General features: G+C 38.8%; 1 protein-coding gene across 1 annotated transcript in view; it reads right to left on the bottom strand.

Annotated features, from left to right (window-relative positions):
• Positions 1–17105, bottom strand: part of LOC150106258 (beta-scruin-like) — a 361294-nt gene extending 344189 nt beyond the window's left edge. Inside the window, exon 1 of the mRNA XM_090392967.1 lies at positions 17047–17105. Coding sequence (XP_090249093.1) covers positions 17047–17105 — 59 coding nt within the window. The remainder of the gene's footprint in view (positions 1–17046) is intronic.
• Positions 17106–20795: the final 3690 nt, after the last annotated feature.

Raw genomic sequence — 20795 nt, 5'->3', positions numbered from 1 at the left:
CTGTGTATCCTTCTCCTCTGTCCAAGGAAGTAGTCAATTTATTGTAATAAGTAAGTAGATTACTAAAACATGACCTCCCTTTAGCAAATCCATGTTGTCCATCAAAGATATTAACCACAACACCTGACACTCAGATAGGCCTATAGTTTGATGCTTGAATTCGATTACCTCCCTTATGAAGCAGCACAATCTTGCTCTCCTTCTACTCCTTAGGAACTTGACCAAGTGCACTTTCCACCAAATTGCATAAAATTCATCATATAGATTTTGAGTTATTGTGATTTTTCTCTCTGTTCCTTAATTTTGACACTTTAAATGAAACAAACGTAGTATGTTGGCAGAACTATGTGAGGAGAAAACAATGCATTTGTAAATATGAAGGATGCATTTGAGAAAAAGAATTTGTACAAAAGTGACAGGTTGCATTTAATAGGATCTGGTATCAGCCAGCTGGAGAGCGAAACTGTTGCTACAAGGAGGAGCAATGATTGATATAAACAGGAGAACAGGGGAAATAAGAGGCAAAGCAGAAGATTGCTGAGACTGAAGTAGCTGTAAATGAGAATAGCAGTAGTAGTGTGAGAGATGTTGATGAGTGAATAAGAATGTAATGCTGTAAAAGAACTCTTCTTATACAGTGTCTACCTGTGCAAAAAGAGTTCTTTTACTATGTGGCAATTAAAAGGAGGAATGGTTATGGAAGTATGACTTTAAAAAGTGCTGATCGAAGGAAAAGTAAATGAAACAAACCAAGTAGTTGAAGTGAGTGATTTTGAAAGGGTGTTGATATTGAAATGTAAGATGTGAGGTTGATTATATCTATCTATCTATCTATCTATATATATATATATATATGTATGTATGTATGTATGTATGTATGTATGTATGTATGTATATAATCAACATGTATAATGAATCACATATATATATTATTATTATTATTATTAAACAAGACCTCATGGAGTCAAAGACTCATCTGGGAGGTCCTTTTGTCACACACACATCTCATCATACCGTGTCTTAAACACACTCAAACTCCTTGCAGACACCCAGGCAAGGCATTCCAATCATTCACAACTCTGCACGAAAAAAAAAAATGCCTCTCACTCCCCTACTCACACCCTCTTTATACAGTTTCCAGGGATGACCTCTGGTTCTCCCCTGATCTCCCACTATTCTCTGTAGAACTTCTCCACCATTGATCTTATAACAACCCCTTACCAACTTGTAGGTCTCTATCATATCTCCCCCTCTTCCTTCTCTCCACTAGACTCTGCAAATTACATCTTCTCAATCTTTCCTCATACTCAACATTCCAGAGGTCAGAAACTACCTTAGTCAGTCGCCTTTGGACCCTTTCCAACATCTCTTCATCCTTCTGAAAACCCAGTGACCAAATCTGGGCACAATAGTCCATGTGTGGCCTAATCAAAGCCTTATACAATGGAATAAGAATCTCCCTACTTCTACACGTCAGTGTCTTCCACATCATTACCAGAAGTCTTTGTGTTGTCTTCACAATTTTGGTGATGTGTCCCCTATATTTTAGATCCTTATCCCCTATCACCCCCAGATCTCTTATTTCCTCTACTTCCAACAATATATTCTCACCAAGCATAAATTCTGCATCCCATCTTTGTTTTCCAAATTTTAAAACCTTACATTTGCAACATTGAACTCACATCCCGATTTCCATGCCCAATCACTCAATTTATTCAAGTCTTCTTGCAAGGTCACAACATCTTCACTACTCTTTATGGTTCGTCCCAACTTTGCATCATCTGCAAACAACTGAATATCTCCATCCAAATCTTTGCCAATATCATTAATATACAAGTTAAATAGTAATGGCCCTAAAACAGACCCATGAGGCACTCCACTAGTGACTTTCCTTTTCCTGGATATCGCACCCCCATACACAACCTGTTGATTCCTATCAGAGAGCCAGTCTTCAATCCAATGCACTAATCTAATATCCAACCCCATCTGCCAGTCACTTTATTGTAATAAGTAAGTAGATTACTAAAACATGACCTCCCTTCAGCAATTCCATGCTGTCCATCAAAGATTATACCATTGTTGTCAACCCAACTCTGGATCTTAGTTCTCGCAAGCTTCTCCAACAACTTAATCACAACACCTGACAGAGAGACAGGCCTATAGTTTGATGCTTGAGTTCGATCACCTCCTTTATGAAGTAGCACAATCTTGCCCTCTTTCCACTCTTTAGGAACTTGACCAAGTGCAAGACTCTTATTAAAAAAATATGTCAAGGCAGGTGTCAACTCTCTGGCACATTCCTTCAGAATTCGCGGTGATATATTATCAAGTCCCACAGCCTTATTTATATCTAGATATATATATATATATATAATCCACACATGAAAAGCCACATCACCTATAGCACATTAGTGCCATGTGTGGGCAAGAGGAATAGAAGAAAGTAGGAATCTGTTCAGATTTTGCTTGAACAGCTAAGGATTGTAATCTGAGGGAAAAGCAGAGTGAGGGAGATTGTTCCAAAGGACAGAAGTAGATGGAATGAAAGAGGAGGCAGTGAAGTTAGTTCGGTGAGTTTCAAGATGGAATGTAAAACGGTGTTGGTTAACAGTGCCTCTTGTTTTAATAAATTTGGAGGGGAGTGTGGTGGAGGAGAGTGACTGATGGAAGAATAGAAACTTAAGAAATTAGAGGTGCTTAAACTATAGCAGAACCTCAATACGAACATAGTCATGGGATTAGATGGCATATCGGCCTTTGGATTACAAAAACGTACAAATGAATTATCAGTTCCTCTGATTAAGCTATTTAACTTAAGAATCAGTATACTCAAAAAATGACAATGGAGCAGAAAGAGAGCAAAATAATCCCACTGCATAAAGGAGACTCCAATACAGAAGTAGGCCAATCAATATCTCAGTAATGGTGGCTAAAGTATTAGAGAAATTGGTAAGAGCCAGAATTCAAGACTAAGTTGATAATAATATGATACTTTATAATGGACAAAATATTGTTTTAGGAAGGAAGGTCTTGTTTTAGTAATTTGCTTACTTTTTATAATAAAGTAACAATGGAGTTGGATAAGAATACCAAATGATGCTGCAGAACTCTGCAAACGCATTTGACAGGATTCCACGTAGAAGTCTGTTGCATAATTTCAGGCAAATAGGGAAAGATATAAATCTGCTGTTAAAAGTTAGAGGATAACTGATGGACAGATATCACCGAGTGGCAGATCAGCTAAGTGCAGGATAAGTAAGGTGACTAGTGGTGTCCTACATACTTGGTCCTCTATTGTTTATTTGTACATCAATGATAGATACAAGAAATGATCTGATGAGTAATATTCAATTTTTTGTTGATGATGCAAAACTTAGAAGAGTGATAATTATTATTATTCAGGCCTCCGTGGAGTCGAAAGACTCATCGTGGGAGGTCCTTCCTAAGAACATAAAGTCTGTCAAGACTCATCGAGGGGAGTTCCCCCGCCTAAGAAACACAAAGTCTATCATACCACTCCTTAAACTCATTGACCGTTCTTGCTCTCACCACTCCATCAGGCAATGAATTCCACGGTTCAACCAACCTCCACGCAAAGAAACCACTCCTCACCCTCTTGCTCACAGTTTCCTTTCGTAACTTCCAGGGATGGCCTCTGGTCATCACTCCTTCCCGCTGTTCAACAAAGCGAAAGAATTCCACAGTGTCAACCCTGTAACCACCTCTCAACAGTTTAAAAGTCTCAATCATATCACCTCTCCTTCTTCTATTCACCAAACTCTGCTGTCCACACACCCTCAGCCGATCCTCGTAACTATCCTTGTACAGTCCTGAAACCATCTTTGTCATCCGTATTTGTATCCTTTCCACAGTTAATTTATCCCCTTCAAATGCTGGAGAACAAATCTGGGAACAACAGTCCAAGTGTGGTCTGATCAGAGACTTATACAACGGAATGATAACCCTCTTATCTCTGCAGGTCAGTGTCCTTCTCATAATTGCAGCAATCCTCTGTGTTACCTTCACCACGTTTGCAATATGTCCCCTGAATTTCAGGTTTCCATCAATCATCAACCCCAGATCTCTTGTCTCCGCTACTTCCTTCAGTATAACTCCTCCCATAGAGTATGCAGCATCCCATCGATGTTTCTCAAACCTCAAGACCTTACATTTTGCTGCATTAAATCGACATCCCCATTCATTTGCCCATCTATACAGCTTATTCAAATCGTCTTGCAATGCCACCACATCTGCACCATTACTAATAATCCTTCCCAGCTTTGCATCATCCAGAAACAACTGAATATCCCCTTGCATTCCACTGGCAACGTCATGGATATAAAGGTTAAACAATATAGGTCCTACTACTGAGCCCTGTGAGACCCCACTTGTAACCCTCTGCTTCCTTGAAACTACTCCACCATACACAACTCTCTGATACCTATCAGACAGCCAATCCTGAAACCAGTTGACCAATCTGACATCCAGACCCATGTGCTGCAACTTAAATATCAGCTTATCATGTGGCACCATATCAAATGCCATTGCTAAGTCTAAGAAAATTGCAGTATATGCCTTTCCCTCATCTAATGTTCTTGTAACTTTATTATAAAAAGCTAGCATATTGGTAAAACAAGAGTGCCCTTTCACAAATCCATGTTGACTCTCACAGATAACATTACCCTCATCTGCCCTATGTTGTATATGGTCCCTCACTACCTTCTACAAGATCTTAACAACTACTGATGACACACAGACTAGCCTATAATTAGACACTTCCAGTCTCTTACCACCCTTATGCAATGGCACTATCTTACCTTCCTTCCATTCCCTGGACACCTTTACCGAAGCCAAACTTTCATTGAAAAGCCAGGTTAAAGACACTGTCAGTTCCCTGGCACATTCTCTCAAAACTCGTGGTGAAATTCCATCCAGGCCCAAAGCTTTACTAACATACAGAGTACTCCGTATCTGAAACACACTTTCCTTCTGTACCTCTAAACCTCGAACCAGCCCTATCCCTCATCATTAAAACTGACTCCTCTAGGATGAAATACTCCAATAAAGTGTTCATTGAACAATTCCCTATGTCCTCTGCATCAGTCACTCTATTCCCATTTTTATCCCACAACATCATTATTCCACAGTCATTTCTCCTCCAACTGGCCACATAGCTAAAAAATTCCATAGGATTTTCTTTGGATCTTAGGGCCAATCTCCTCTCATATTCCAGTTTCGCTTTCCTTACCACACTAGTCACTCTTCTGGCCTGTGCCTTATATTCTTTATGCATCTTCTCTTCACCTGTCTCCTTATATCTCTTCTATAGCCTCTTTTTCGCATGCAATTCCTGTTTAATATTGTTTGTCATCCACTTTACTCCAAATTGTGTCCTCTTCTTCTCTCGTGGTATACAACTTACCATTGCTGCTAACAAATATTCTTTCACAATTTCCCACGCACTAATGATATCCCGCCCTTCCAATTCCTCCCTCCATGAAACGTCCTGAAGTTGACATCTAAGACTATTATAATCACCTGCTTTATAATTCCATACAAGTTCCCGTCTCTTTGATACGCCTGCATGTCTATTCATTTTCCAAGTAAAAACCATATGGTCACTCTCTCCAACTGGTGGGAGAGATGTCATCTCATTTATTATCAACTCTTCTGATGCTATAACCAAATCCAAAACTCTTGAAACTCTTTTTCCCTATGTTACATGTTGCCTAAGACATTTGTCCGTCATGAATTCTAGAAATTCTATTCCCCTATTGCTACATGCATCTTCCTCTCTCCAACTTATACTAGTGTAGCTAAAATCTCCCATAATAATCGTTCTTCTTGCACTTGCCATGCTCAACTGTCTCAACATCTCCTGGTCCCCCAACCTTTGTGCTCCTGAGTCTGTAGCAACACCCTACTAAATATCCTGTCTTGCCTACCTCTACCTCACACCATATGCTCTCAACATCATTTGTCTTACTTTCTTCCAAAGCCTCCACTCTTAGAGGACATAGGTCATCACTTATCTTAAGCAGTACCCCCACCACCATGCTTTCCCCTCCTATCCTGACGAAAAATGCTATACCCAGCTTCTATTCCTGTTGTTATATCTCCTTCTGTCAATCACGTCTCAGTGATCCCAATAATTTTTGGCCAGGCTGATGCTATCTGCGCCACCAATTCCTCTCCCTTATTCCGGATACTCCTGGCATTAGTATAAAGCATATAAATGCCATTGTTTCTATACCCAGCATTATCCCTTCTAGACTCCACTGGGCTCAGTGCTACCTGACATCGTCTCCCTTCTCCCAAGTATCCATTCCCACAAGAGGCCGCCCCTGCTATCATCCTCCCTGGGACATACTGGCTCGTTCAGAACAGCAATCTCTCCAGATGCCTACGTCCTTCCTCATTCAAATGTAAGCGGTCTCTCGCATACAATTCCTCTCTTTCCTCAAATGCACTCCAAGCATCCACATATACCAGTCCCCTCTTGTCACACATTCTCGCTATTGTGCCATTCAATATCACCACTCTTCTGCTCAGTTCATCATTATCATACCTATTCAACACGCACACTATTTTTCCTCTCTCTGTCTTCTTCCGTTCAGCCTTAAGCAAAAATCTCATATCTCTCGCTGCCCGACTTACATTACCACTCAAATCATTTGTTCCTACCATCAAAATCATCTCATCCACCCTTTCACCTCTCATAATTGCCATAGCCACCCTTTCTATTGTTCCTCCTGGCAAACACTCCTCACGCATCCTATCTTGAACACCACGAATCATTGAGTCGCCATACATTAAACCTCTTACCATTCTCTCTCTCTCCTATTGTTTTCATTCTCTCATCTTCTTTCATTCCCATAGGTCTCTCTCATTCCTCTCTTCTACTGCAATTCTCTCTTCTAGCATTCCCATACCTCTCTCTCTCCTACTGTTTCCATTTTCTCCACTTCTATCACATCCATTTCCCTCTCTCATTCCGTCTCTCCTACTGTTTCCATCCTTTCATCTTATAGCATTCCCATATCTCTCTCTCATTCCATCTCTCTTACTGTTTCCATTCTCTCCTCTTCTAGCACTTTCATATCTCTCTCTCATTCCATCTCTCCTACTGTTTCCACCTTCTCGTCTGCTAGCGTTCCCATACCTCTCTCTCATTCCCTCTCTTCTACTGTTTCCATTCTCTCCTCTTCTAGCACCCACATACCTCTCACTCATTACCTCTCTTCTGTTTCCTTTCTCTCCTTTTCTAACATTCCCAAATTTCTCTCTCTCCCCCCCACTCTGATTCGGCTTGCATTTATCTCTTCCATTCTCCTAATCTTATCTTTCATACTTCTGCTCTCATTCACAAGACATTCCACCTCCTCTTTCAGCTCATCTATCTCCCTCTGCAGGTCAGTCACTCTTAATATAAATTCACTCTCCCAAACAAAACCATCTCCTAAACTTTCACAGTCACTCACGCCTTCCACACTATCAACTATTATTTTCTCATTCATATATTTTTTTTTCATTCTCTCCTATCACACTACTTGTCTTCCTACATTCATTCCCCATTCCTGGAGCAACAAGGTCAGATATTGATAATTCGACACTTATTTCCTCCCACTGCCTGCATTTTGCACACATGCGCTCTCCGCTCTCTTTAACAAGCCACATATCTAACTCCCGAGACGCATACTTGCCGCAAGTACTGCATGCTGCAAAGTCCCTTATGATACTGCTTATAATAGAGTTCTTAAATGGCAGAGGACTTGGCGATACGCCGCTTGCAACTGCAGCTGAATCCGCCATCATTCCTTACTGCCGAGTAGCGTAATCATTAATTATTCAATTAATAAATTCCGTTAAATTAATAGAAAAAAAAGTACAAACAATTACAAGCAAAACAAAACATTTAAGTACACTAAATAAAATGAAATATAATTAAATACAGTAATGAAAACTTAGCTTCGTTTTGTCTTCCACCGTTATGCATTCGATTCCAATGGTAACCAAAATATATTATATCGCAACAGCAACTAACTTCCAAAAAACAACCACTGAAGTACACTCATATTCAGAGAAACAATTTAGCACTCAAAAACGTAGAAAAACGGGGGAAAAAATGGACTATTCACCGAATGAAAATCACTTTCTTCTGCAGAGCTCAAATTCACCACCACGTGCTATGTTGACACTAGCACCACTCCCAATAAATGAAGGTGATGTAGAGATCCTGACAGATGACTTAATCAGATTAGCAGTATATGGGGTCAAATAGCTTCCAGTTTAATGTGGCCAAAAGTAAGGTGATTCACTTTGGAAAGAAGAGATCACAAGCTGTGTGCTATATTGATGGACATGAACTGCAGGAAACAAATGAGTCTAGGGACTTGGGGTAATTGCAAACAAGGATTTGAAGAACACACTAATAAGCAGGGATAGAGGTTACTGTTCTCCTTTATAATGCTTTAATAGGGCCATATCTGAACTACTGCATGGACATCTGGTCAATCGGATTCCATGGGAAAGAAGAAATAGAGAGGGTCCAGAGGTGAGTGAAAAGCATTGTAGCAAGTCTGTGGATTGTTCCTTATGAGAATAGATTGAAGGTTGGTTGGTGGGTTTCAAAAACTAGTTGATATTATTTGAAAATGAGAAGGACATGATAGATGCATATTAAAAGGATTTTTTAGGATTGACACAGAACGCTTTTTTTCAGTACATGGCAAGAAGAGAGAGAACAAGGTGCCACCAAGTTAAATTGCCACCAAGTAAGAATGTAGTCAGAAAGGTGTTTGAAATACATTTTTGCTTTGTGGTGAATGGGGAGAAAGCATTGCCAGAGAGGGTTGTTGAGTACTTCATAAGTGAATGAGCTTAAGCAGAGGTGTAATCAGTAATTGTGTGGATAATGGCTACTGTGTGAATAATAGATTTCTGGCAATGATTCTTCTACCAATATAATAATGCCTCTGCTCCGATGCTTTGTGAGTGAAAGAGCTGAAGTAGAAGTATTATTATACAGGTATCTCCATGGAGTAAGAAGAATAACACATAAATTCACAACACACAACACATAATACAAGGAACACAAAGTTCAAGAGTTTTGGATTTGATCATAGCATCAGAAGAGCTGATTACAACTGAGATGGCACATCTGCCCCCCAAATGCAGAGAGTGACCATGTGGTTTTGACTTGGAAGATGAAGAAACATGTAGGAATATCAAAGATAAAGGAATGTATATGGAATCATAAAGAAGGGAACACAATTTGGTGGAAAGACAAACAATATCAAACAGAAAATGCAGGTAAAAAAGAGGTTACAGAAAAGATATAAGAAGGGGGTGGAGAACTGGTGCATGAAGAATATAGGATTCAGGCCAGGAGAGTAACTAGTATGGTAAGGAAGGCAAACTGGAATATGAGAAGACAGTGAGAAGAATATTATTATTATTATTATTATTAAGAGAGACCTCCAGGGAGTCAGAGATACTAAACACACACACACGCTATCATACTTATTCTTGAATTCATTCACACTGTTCCACTCACAACATCCAATGGCAATCCATTCCAATCATGCACCACTCTCTGAGAGAAAAATCTAGGCCCTCACCCCCTTCTTAGCAGCCTTCATTCTCAGCTTCCAAGGATGCCTTCTTGTCATTTCCCCACCCTCAATAAAATAAAAAATTCCATCAATTGAAATCTTGTATGATCCTTTCAGAAGTTTGTAAGTCATATCATCCCTCTTTCTCCTGTTTTCTAGTGTCTGCAGTCTACAAATTCTCAATCTGTCTTCATAATCAGTATTCCACAATCCTGATATAATTTTTAACACTCTCCTTTGCACTCACTCCAATATATCAGAATCAGTGGTTATTTTCAGCCAGGGACCCGGTCCCAGAACTTTTTTGTTACTTTTCTCCCTTTATGGTAATTATGCCTACATTATTGCATTATTATTCAACAACTGTTTACAGTTTTGAATGTGTATATAAAGTCAATATCAACAGCCACCTGATTATGAACTTGGGATGAAGGGGACGGGGAGGTTTGGAGCTTCTGGTAATGCACTATCTTCCAGTGATTGACAAGCAAACATTATTGCAGCATAATGTAGCAAAATGTTTACAGATTTGTAAGAATATTTTGTCTTTTCTGGTTAGCAACAGTCAGTAACCAACAACAGAATAGCAGATTAGTAGTTGTTTATCAGAGCTTGTGATCGTGAGAAGCACAAAGAAAATCGTGTAATATTATTGTGTTCATGTAGGCCTACTATTTCAACTATGGATAAGTACATTGGTACCTTCTTTAAACGGAAAAATAGCTCAGATGACAGTGATAACACAAAATGAGTGTGTAATGACAGTTTGTGTGTAGTTTTTGAAGAGAAAGAAGTCTGCAACGAATCTACAGAAACACTGGATTCCCTTCAAGCGCAATGTGATAATATTAATACGTTGAACAAAAGGAAAGATTTGTTGACTTGCTGGACACTCGACCAATGGATAGCATTCAAAGGTAAATACAATTGGTTATTTTGTAAGGATGGAGATTTGGGGTGTATAACATGCGCAGAGGTACAGATCCTATGCGCAAGTTCTACATATCAGGGAATTCACTTAGCATCAGAGTGGATAAATGGATTAATATGTACTAAGCGTGGAAAGGAAATACCACTGTTTATGACCGGTCAAAAAAACTGCCTGCAAGTCGATTACAACAATGGGCAGCGTATTCAATTATTAATCAAGACCTTGTAAAAAGAGAAAATAACATCCTTATCTTTACATGTGAACATTTATTTCAGCATTGAAATAATCTTTTGAGTTGTATTTGCAATCTTTGCCACATGACCCCTGAACTTCAACTTCCTATCTACTACTACTAGAGGGATAGGGCAGGTTCGAGTTATGGAAGTGCAAGAGGAGAGTGTGTTTCAAGTAATGAGTACTCTGGATGTCAATAAAGCAGTGGGATTGGATGTAATTTTGCCATGGGTTTTGAGAGAATCTGCTAAAGAACTGACAACTCCCTTAACCTGGCTTTTCAATGAGAGTGTGGTCACAGGAAAGGCACCCAAGGAGCGGAAGGAGAGTAAGATAGTGCCATTGCATAAAAGTGGTCAGACTGGAAGTGTCAAACTATAGACCAGTTTGACAACTACTGATGAATGTTGTTTAAATGCTGTACATGATTCTCATTAATTTCTCCAAGATCTTGGAGAAATTAGTGTGAATCACAGCATTTAAACATTATAGTAGAACAGTTTGGAATGAAAATTTCCATAGATAAAACTAAAACAATGGCATTTTGAGGACAAACTCCAGTTAGAAGTAAAATAGTTATTAATAATAAAATAATAGAACAGATAAATATTTTCAGTTATCTTGAACGTGAAATACCATATGAAGGAGAAAAAGACAAAATTAAAATCTTCAAAATGTTTACAGACTATAGGCCTCAATAGAACACTCAATCCAAATATAGTACAAAAAGAAACACACTTGAAAATATACAATACTTTAGTAGTGCCCACATTATTACATGGCAGTGAAATTTGGGCAAAAAAAACAAACAAGATAAACAAAGAATAAAAACAAGTGAAATGAAATTTATGAGAAGAACTGCAAAATACACAATATTAGACCAAAAAAAAAAAAAAAGAATGAAGACATTTTAAAAGAACTAAAAACAAATTCAATAGAAGAAAAACTAAAATTTAAAAACTAAAGAATTATAAACAAAAATGGGGGGTGCTTAAGGGTCAAAGCTGTATAACTGAGAGGAGACCTCCACATAGCCTTTAAAGGAATGCGGAGAACCAACCAGGGCTTCTGACCTAATGTCCAATCCTCACCTTCTCGTGGTGCACCCTGTTGGGTATCTACTTTGATACTGAGGATGGGCTGGCAATTTGGGATTTAGCTGACCAAATTGTATTCTTATTGGTTAAACCAAAATAAAAAATGATGGTACAACATGACAAAATTTCATGCCGGCTGGGGCGTCACCCAGTTAAACAAGGCCCCCGTTGTTTTCGCTAGGGAACCAGGGCGAACAGCGAAAAGTCAGCTACTGGAACAAATCTGAAAACAAACCCCAACTCAACATCACCAGAGTTAAAGATCGGTACTATCAACGTATGACGCCCGAATGGCAGAGAAATGGAGCTAGCTGAGGAATTAGATAAGTACCAGATCGACATAATAGGGGTGACTGAAACAAAAAAGACAAAAACTGGTGAGATCTTTCTGAGCAATAAATACAAAATGTTATATTCAGGCAATGACAATCAAGGAAAAGAAGGAGTAGCCATAGTATTCAACACAAAATACAAGGCTAATCTTCTTGAATGGCAGTCAGTCTCAAGTAGAGTAATGTGGTCAAATATGAGAATGGGGAACTGGACAATGAGACTTATTTGTGCCTACGGTCCCACAGAAAGTTCTACTAAGGTAGAAGTGGAGGAATTTTTTGAGGCTTTAGAAAAAGCCACTGACACAATGAAAAATGAAAAGTTGGTCCTTGTTGGGGATCTAAATAGCAGAGTAGGAAATGATTGTGAGACATATAAAAATATTTTGGGAAAATTTGGAGAAAAGAGCAAAGCTAATAATAATGACAAATATCTGTTGGATTTCTGCTCAGGACATGGACTGGTTATTACTAACACCATGTTCCAACATAAAAATGTGCAAAAATTCACATGGAGAGAAGAGGCTAGGAATAAGAAAAGTCTCATTGACTATGTTATTGTTGATAGTGATGTTTTCTCCCTGGTGCAGGACACCAGAGTGTACAGAGGATTTGAAATTGGAAGCGATCACTATTTAGTCTTGAGCAGGATAAAATTGAATTTCATATTGAAAAAGAATAACATGTAAGAAAGTTTTAAAGCGAATAAAAGTTGAGCAGCTCTCAGATGTGAACTGTAGACTAAAATACAGAAAGATTATTGAAAAGAAAATGAAAGAGTTTGAGAACAGGAATCAAACCTTGGAGATTCAATGGCAAACTCTGAAGAAAACATTGATTGATTCTGCCAGAGAGGCATGTGGCGAGGTTGTGTGCAAGGATAAAAAAAAGCAGAACTCCCTGGTGGACACAGGAAGTTAAAGAGGCAGTGAAGGGAAAGAAGAAAGCATATCAAAAGTTCCTGGCAAATAAGTCAGCTTTTACTCTTACAGAATACAGAGACAAATGTAAGAAAGCTAAACAGGGTGTAAAACTAGCTAAACAAAAGTCATGGGAGGATTTTGGCAAGAATATAGAAAATAAATATCAAGAAGGTGGCAAAATATTCTGGAGGTTGTTGAAGAAGCTTAGGAATGGAGGAAAGAGTGCTGTAAAAGGAGTTAGAGATGATAAAGGTGATATGAAAACGGGAGAAAAAGATATCCTTGAAGTATTGAGTAATTACTTTGAAAAACTGCTAAATGAAACAAGCAGTGATGACAGCACAGTGATAAAAAACACTGACCAGGCATGCAGTCAGGAATACATATCCATACTTGAAGTAGAAAAAGCCATCAAAGGCTTGAAATGTGGAAAGGCAGCAAGAGTAGATGATATTCGACCAGAAATGCTGAAGTATGGTGGTATAAAAGTCTTACAGTGGCTGCATTGCATAGTTCAGAAAGCCTGGACTGAGGGACGAATTCCCGATGATTGGAGTAGAGCTCTCATAGTACCCATATATAAAATGGGAAATAAAACTGAATGTGAGAATTACAGAGATATTTCCCTACTGAGTATTCCTGGCAAGATCTATGCAAGTATACTTGAGAAACGGTTGAGAAGAATTGTGGAAGAAAAGCTTGGTGAAGAACAAGCTGGATTCAGGCCAAATAGAGGCTGTCAGGATCAAATCTTCACTTTACGACAAATAGTTGAGAAAGCATGGGAATATAACAAAGATCTGTATTTAAGTTTTGTCGATTTGGAAAAGGCATATGACAAGGTGCCAACTATTCAATACGCTGCAGTTATATGGTGTCAATGGGGCATTATATCAAGCAATACTTAGTCTTTATTTGAGTTGTAAGTTAGCAGTTAGAATTGAAGGAAGTACAGGAAGATGGTTTAATGTTAAATCTGGTGTGAGACAAGGATGTACATTATCCCCTCTGTTATTCATTAACTATATGGATCACATTATGAAGGAATGTGGTATTAAACCTGATATCAAAATTGGAGATGTTAATGTCAGCTCTTTGCTTTATGCGGAGATGATGTTATACTTCTAAATAAATCCGTGACAAGTCTGCAAGATTCTCTGACTAAATTGAATAGCTGTTGTAATAGATATGGTATGAAGGTCAGCAATAAAAAGACAAAGACAATGAAAATAGGCAGAATCATTGAAAATGTCAACTGTGTTGTGAATGGAGAACCTGTGGAACAAGTAAAACATTTCAGTTACTTAGGCACAATTTTTACTGATGATGGTAAATTAAATCTAGAAATAGACAACAGAATCAGCAAAGCTGGTATCGTGGGAAGTCAATTGAATAAATTCATATGGAATAAGAGAGAAATTAGTCGGAACACTAAATTAGCTGTATACAAGACAGTGTTCAAACCAGTTTTAACTTATGGATCTGAGAGCTGGGTCAGAAGTAAAACACTTGACCGAAGACTAGAGACTGCAGATATGAGAGTGCTGAGAAAGATTAGAGGCGTGAACAGATGGCATCAATGGCAATATCATATTAAAAATGAGGATATTAGGAAAGAACTTGACATTGTCAGCATCCAGGAATGCGTTAGCAGAGCTAATCTCAGGTGGTATGGTCACTTAAATAGAATGGGAGAGGAAAGATTAGCAAAACAAGTGTTCTCTGCCAGGTTGGCAGGAAAACGACCCAGAGGAAGACCAAGATATAGGTGGATTGATACGGTACAAAGTGCCTTAGACGATAGAAGTATAAGATCTGATAATGTTGGAGTCTTGACAAGTAACAGACTGATTTGGAGGAAAACTGTAGATAGGAAGTTAGTAATGATGTAAATTTTTTATGTAGTACTGTCATATCCTGTACACCCGTTGAGGGTACATGGCAGGAATTTGATGATGATGATGAAACCAAAATGGATAGACACGTAAACCGATATGCCGATATCCTAAACAAATACTAAAATATAAGCCAAATGGAAAGAGAAGGCAGGGTAGACCTCAAAAATGGATATTGGATGGATAATGAGACATGAACAAACCAATATGGTCTATACCTGTAATCAGCATTATGATGTACAGCATTGATAGATGAGGGTAATGTTATCTGTGAGATTCAATATGGATTCGCTGAGGGGAGCTCTTGCTTTAGTAATATGATTGTCTTTTATAATAAGATGAAAAGAGCAGTTGATGAGGGAATAGTCTGCCATTTTTTTGGATGTACAAAGAAATTTGACAGGGTACAACATGATAAGCTGATATGCAAGTTCCAGAAAATGGGTTTTAGATGTCAGGTTAGTGAACTGGATTTTAGAATGGGCTGTCTGATAGGAATCAGAAGGTTCTATATGATGGAGTTGAATCAAGGCAGTAGAAGATTACAAGGTGGACCTCACAGGACTCAGTGCTGATACCAGTATTGTTTAACCTTTATATCAATGACATTGTCAATGGATTGAAGGGGGATATTCATCTGTTTGCAGATGATGTGAAGCTGGGAAGTGTTAGTATTAACAGTGCAGATGTAATGGAGCTGAAAGAGGATTTGAATAAACTATGCAAATGAATTGGGTTTCGGTTTAATGCAGCAAAATGTGAAGTCTTCAAGTTTGGGATATATCGACAGGAGGCTGCATACTTTGTTAGCAGAACTGTACTGGAGAGGAAGTAGGAGAGGCAAGGGATCTTGGAGGGGGGGGGGGGCTGATTTAAGAAACCTGAAATTCAGGAATATATTGAAAAGTGTTGAAGGTAACCCAGAAAACTGCTGCAATACTGAGAAGGATGCTGACCTGCAAATAGAAAAGAGTTGTCATTCCATTGTATAAAGCCCTGATCAGACCACACTTGGACTATTCTTCTCAACTTTGGTCCCCAGGATTTGAAGATTTGAAGGGAATAAATTAACTGTGGAAAGAGTGCAGAGTCAGATAACAAAGATGATATCAGGACTGTACAACGTTAGTAATGAAGTCAGGCTGAGGGAATGTGGACTGCAGAGTCTGGTAGATAGAAGAGGAAGAAGAAGAAGAGCTGATATGATTGAGACTTTTAAACTGTTGAGAGGTAGTTACACTAGGGAGTTCTTTTGTTTTATGTAATAGGGAGAAGGAGCGAGGACAAGGGACTTTTGTAACTTCCAGGGATGGAATTTACAAAAGAAAGCTGTGAGCAAGAGGGTGAGCATGTTTCCTTTACACAGAGGGTGGTGGAACCATGAAATGCATAGCTTGACAGAATGGTAAGAGCATAATCAGTCAATGAGTTCAGGGAGTGGTATGACAGTCTTTGTATTTTCTAGGATGGGCCTTTGACGATGAGTCTTGTGACTCAATGGAGGCCTGAATCATAATAATAATTCACAACAACCTGTGTCAACCCATTCCCCCCACCCATTCACCACCATCCCAGGAAAGAATCTAGTGTTAACACAAACTTTTATAAAATTTCTTGGGTGGAGGGCTCTTATCTCTCCCTTCCTACCATGTACTCAAAAAATTCTTTGGTGTCAATGTTATCTGTCAATGGTGTGAATGCCACAGATATATGGAACATTCCTCATATCTGCCACATAACTGGTCAGACCCTTCTGGATCCTCTACACCACTTCTATATTCCAAGGAAGACCAGAATATTCATCCAGTTGTCCAGATGTTTAGAATAATAACCTCTTTTTCACTGTTTGTTAGTGTGTGTGTGCTCTTCAACAGCCTTATAATTTGATGTGCTGTGTTGGCAATTTTTGCAATATGTCCTCTAAAATTCAAATCCCTGTCTGCATCTCCATAACAGCAGAAGACCACACAACCGTTTTCCACAAAACTCCCTAAAAAATTGATTCCCTGTCACTAATTACCTGGCTGCATCAATTTTCTTCAGTTCAGTACCATCAATATAGTAAAGTGGTCTCTCCATCACCAAGTGAGATGACCTTAAACTTAGCGATGTTAAACTGGCAACTATTTCCCTTTACCCATACTAGTGTGTTTAAGTCATAATGTAGGATTTCCACATCATCATCACTGGCTATCAATTGCCCTTCCCAGCTTGGCATCATTAGCAAACAACTGAATATTTCGCCTTAAACTATTTCCTCTGCTGTTTAATTTATATATCAATGATGTATAAATTAAACAGCAGAGAACGAAGCACCAAATCCTGTAATATACCACTAGTCATGTGCCTTCTCCCAGACTTTCCTTCTGTACCTCTAAACCTCAAACCAGCCCTATCCCTCATCATTAAAACTGACTCCTCTAGGATGAAATACTCCAATAAAGTGTTCATTGAACAATTCCCTATGTCCTCTGCATCAGTCACTCTATTCCCATTTTTATCCCACAATATTATTCTTCCACAGTCATTTCTCCTCCTACTGGCTACATATCTAAAACATTCCCTACGATTTTCTTTGGATCTTAGGACCAATCTCCTCTCATTTTCCAGCTTTGTCTTCCTTACCATACTAATCACTCTTCTGGCCTGTGTCTTATACTCTTCATGTATCTTCTCTTCACCTGTCTCCTTATATCTCTTCCATAGCCTCTTTTTCACATGCAATGCCTGTTTAATATTGTTTGTCATCCACTTTACTCCAAATTGTGTCCCCTTGTTCACTCGTGGTATACAACTTAACATTGCTGCTAACAAATATTCTTTCATAATTTCTTTCTTTCATCCAAGCACAACTGATATCACGGCCTTCCAATACCTCCTTCCATGAAACTTCCCCAAGTTGACGTCTAAGACTACTATAATCACCTGCCTTATAATTCCACATACGTTCCCTTCTCTTTGATACTCCTGCATGTCTATTCATTTTCCAAGTCAAAACCATATGGTTACTCTCTCCAATGGTGGGAGAGATGTCATCTCAATTATTATCAACTCTTCTGATGTTATAACCAAATCCAAAACACTTGAACCTCTTGTTCCCTCTATTAAATGTTGCCTAAGACACTTGTCCCTCAAGAATTCTAGTAATTCCATTTCCTTATTGCTACATCCATCTTCCTCTCCCCAATTTATAGTACTGTAGTTAAAATCTCCCATTACAATCATTCTTCTTGCATTTGCCAAACTCATCTGTCTAAACATTTCCTGGTCTCCACCCTCTGTGCTCCTGTCTTGAGTCCTGTCTATCCTGTCCTGAGTTTGGCTCATCAACCATCCTCATATCTGTATCACCAGCTTCATATCCATCCTGAATGCTCCAATTTATGCAAAAGGAGTCCATTGTGAAATATTGTCATCATTGGAAGTCTAACACTATCATTGAGCAGCTATTTCCTTTATCCAACTCAACTGTCACTTTATTATGAAAGTAATCTAATTACTTAGGTAAGACCTACCTATCACAAAACCATGTTGCCCCTATAAAGGGAGTGGAAAGAATCTCTTTCCACTCCCTTGGCACTTTTCAGAACTGACATATCACACCATCTATTACATTCTTGTAATAGATGGCTGACATGTCATCTAATCACATGGCTGTGTTCACATTAATGTTCTTCAATACAGGAAGCACTTTCAATTCATCTGTCTCTAGTCTTCCATCAATCAGTGTCACATCTGGCAATGGAATATCTTACCCTGGATGAGAAACACTTGCAAATTGATCACTCAATTAACTCTAATATTTTGGATGAGTCTATCACTTTCTCATTAACACTCATTAAAGTCATCCTTATGTGTTACTCTTCCTATTACTTGCCACATTGTGAAGGAAATCTTTGGGATTTCTTCTGGCTGCATCACCTAGCCTCCTCTCACAATTAGCATTCCCTTCCTTACCACACTGGTCATCCTTCTTGCTTATGCCTTGAAATGCTCATGTGCTTGCTGATCACCATTTTCTTTATACTGTCTCCAAAAGCTTTTTTTTAACTTCTGCTTAAGAATCTCTTCACTTATCTGATTGTTTTCTTCAAACACCTCTTTGGGTTTAGTTCTTCTACTATCATTAGAAAAACCTCTCCACCCATCTATTTTAAAAGATAGTGGTGGGAAAAATGTTTCAGGATATTGCAGAAGTAAGGAAAAGAAGAGATCATCCTCAGAGAAAGTTGAAGAGTAAGACTAGTTAGGGACAAATTATTTTCTTGGTAGGCAGAGACTGAAAAGGAAGAGAGGGCATATGTAGTATGAAAATGATCTGTGAAAAAAAATTAGGCGAAGAATGACAGATACTTTAGGAGACGAGAGATTATCTTTGAATGAAATAATGGACTCTCAGGAAGTCCCCACATGATAATAATATTTTCTTAATACACTATATCATTTAATGTCCATAGTGGTTCCTTAAGCTTTAACTTACTCAAGTTTAATATAATAAAAGACTGCCAATGATGATGATAATAATAGTAGTAGCAGTGAATTTATAGCTTTAGCAATATTTCCTGATTCTTGTTGAGAGGCTTATACGCTGGTTAAACATGATAACTAATATTTAAGGAATTGACAGCGTATACTAGAAATATAAATTAAATAAACTTTAATATATACTTTCCGATATTTCGGCAAATGTCACGTTGCCATCTTCTTGGGAACTTACTACAAAGACACGTGCACACAAGTACTAATAACAGCAATTGAGACTGAAGCTAGGAAGCTAACGTTTTCCTAAAGTCCTGATGGTGCCCCCTGACGGGCTATATTGGTAGTTCTTGGCCTTTGGGCTGAAGTTCTTCTGATAAAAGTTTCCCAAATTTGGGGCAGTCTCATGCATCCAAATTTGTTGAGGTTTGGCATGTTCCTAAGGGCCGAGGCTGATTCCATGAATAGTCTTTCATACTTGAACTTGCTGTGGTGTATTACTGTGGCTTTCTTCCATCTTATTCTGTGGCGAGTATCCAGAGCGTGGTCTGCAAGCCCAGAGTGGCTGTACTGGTGAAATCGGATGTAATCCTTGTGTTCTGAGATTCCGATATTTGCAGTTCTGCCTGTTTGGCCAAAGTAGGACAATTTACAGCAGCAAGGGACCTGGTATACACCAGGTAAGTCTAGGGGAAGTGGTTGGTCATTAGTGGAGCGGATAAGGGATGCCAGTTTTCTATGTGGTCTGTAACAAGTGGTCAAGTCATGTTTTTTTTTTTTTTTTTTTTTTTTTAAGATTTTATTGATTTTTTCCGAGGTGCCTCGGATGTAGGGAATGGTGATGGATTTAGAGTAATCGTTTTTGTGAAGGGGAGGGGGAGGTGGGTTGTGGATAACTGGGTTAAGTATTTTTTGGAAGGGGTAGCCATTGGCTGATAAAGTGTCACGGATGTGATTTAGTTCAGTGGTTAGGGCTTGATCATTTGAACAGATTATTTTGCCCTGTTGAATAATGTCTTAATAACTCCATATTGTTGTGACTGGGGGGGGGGTGATGGGATTGTTGGTGAATGTATCTGCCTGTATGGGTGGGTTTTCTATAAACTGAGAAAACCAAGGTTCCATCAGGTTGGCAGGTGACTAGTGTGTCTAGGAAGGGGAGGTTATTGTTTTCCTCTTTTTCCAGGGTGAACTTGATTCTAGAGTGCTGGTTGTTTAAGTGTGTTAGGAAGGAGAGGAGTGAATCCGGGCCATGTGGCCAAATAGCGAAAACATCATCAACGTAGCGAA

Source organism: Typopeltis vanoorti, chromosome 5, assembly GCF_054136105.1.
Source record: "Typopeltis vanoorti isolate ZY-2024b chromosome 5, IOZ_Tvanoo_1.0, whole genome shotgun sequence".
NCBI classification, from domain to species: Eukaryota; Metazoa; Arthropoda; class Arachnida; order Uropygi; family Thelyphonidae; genus Typopeltis; species Typopeltis vanoorti.
Note: the sequence above shows the minus strand (reverse complement) of the source record. Positions and strands in the feature narration are given on the sequence as shown.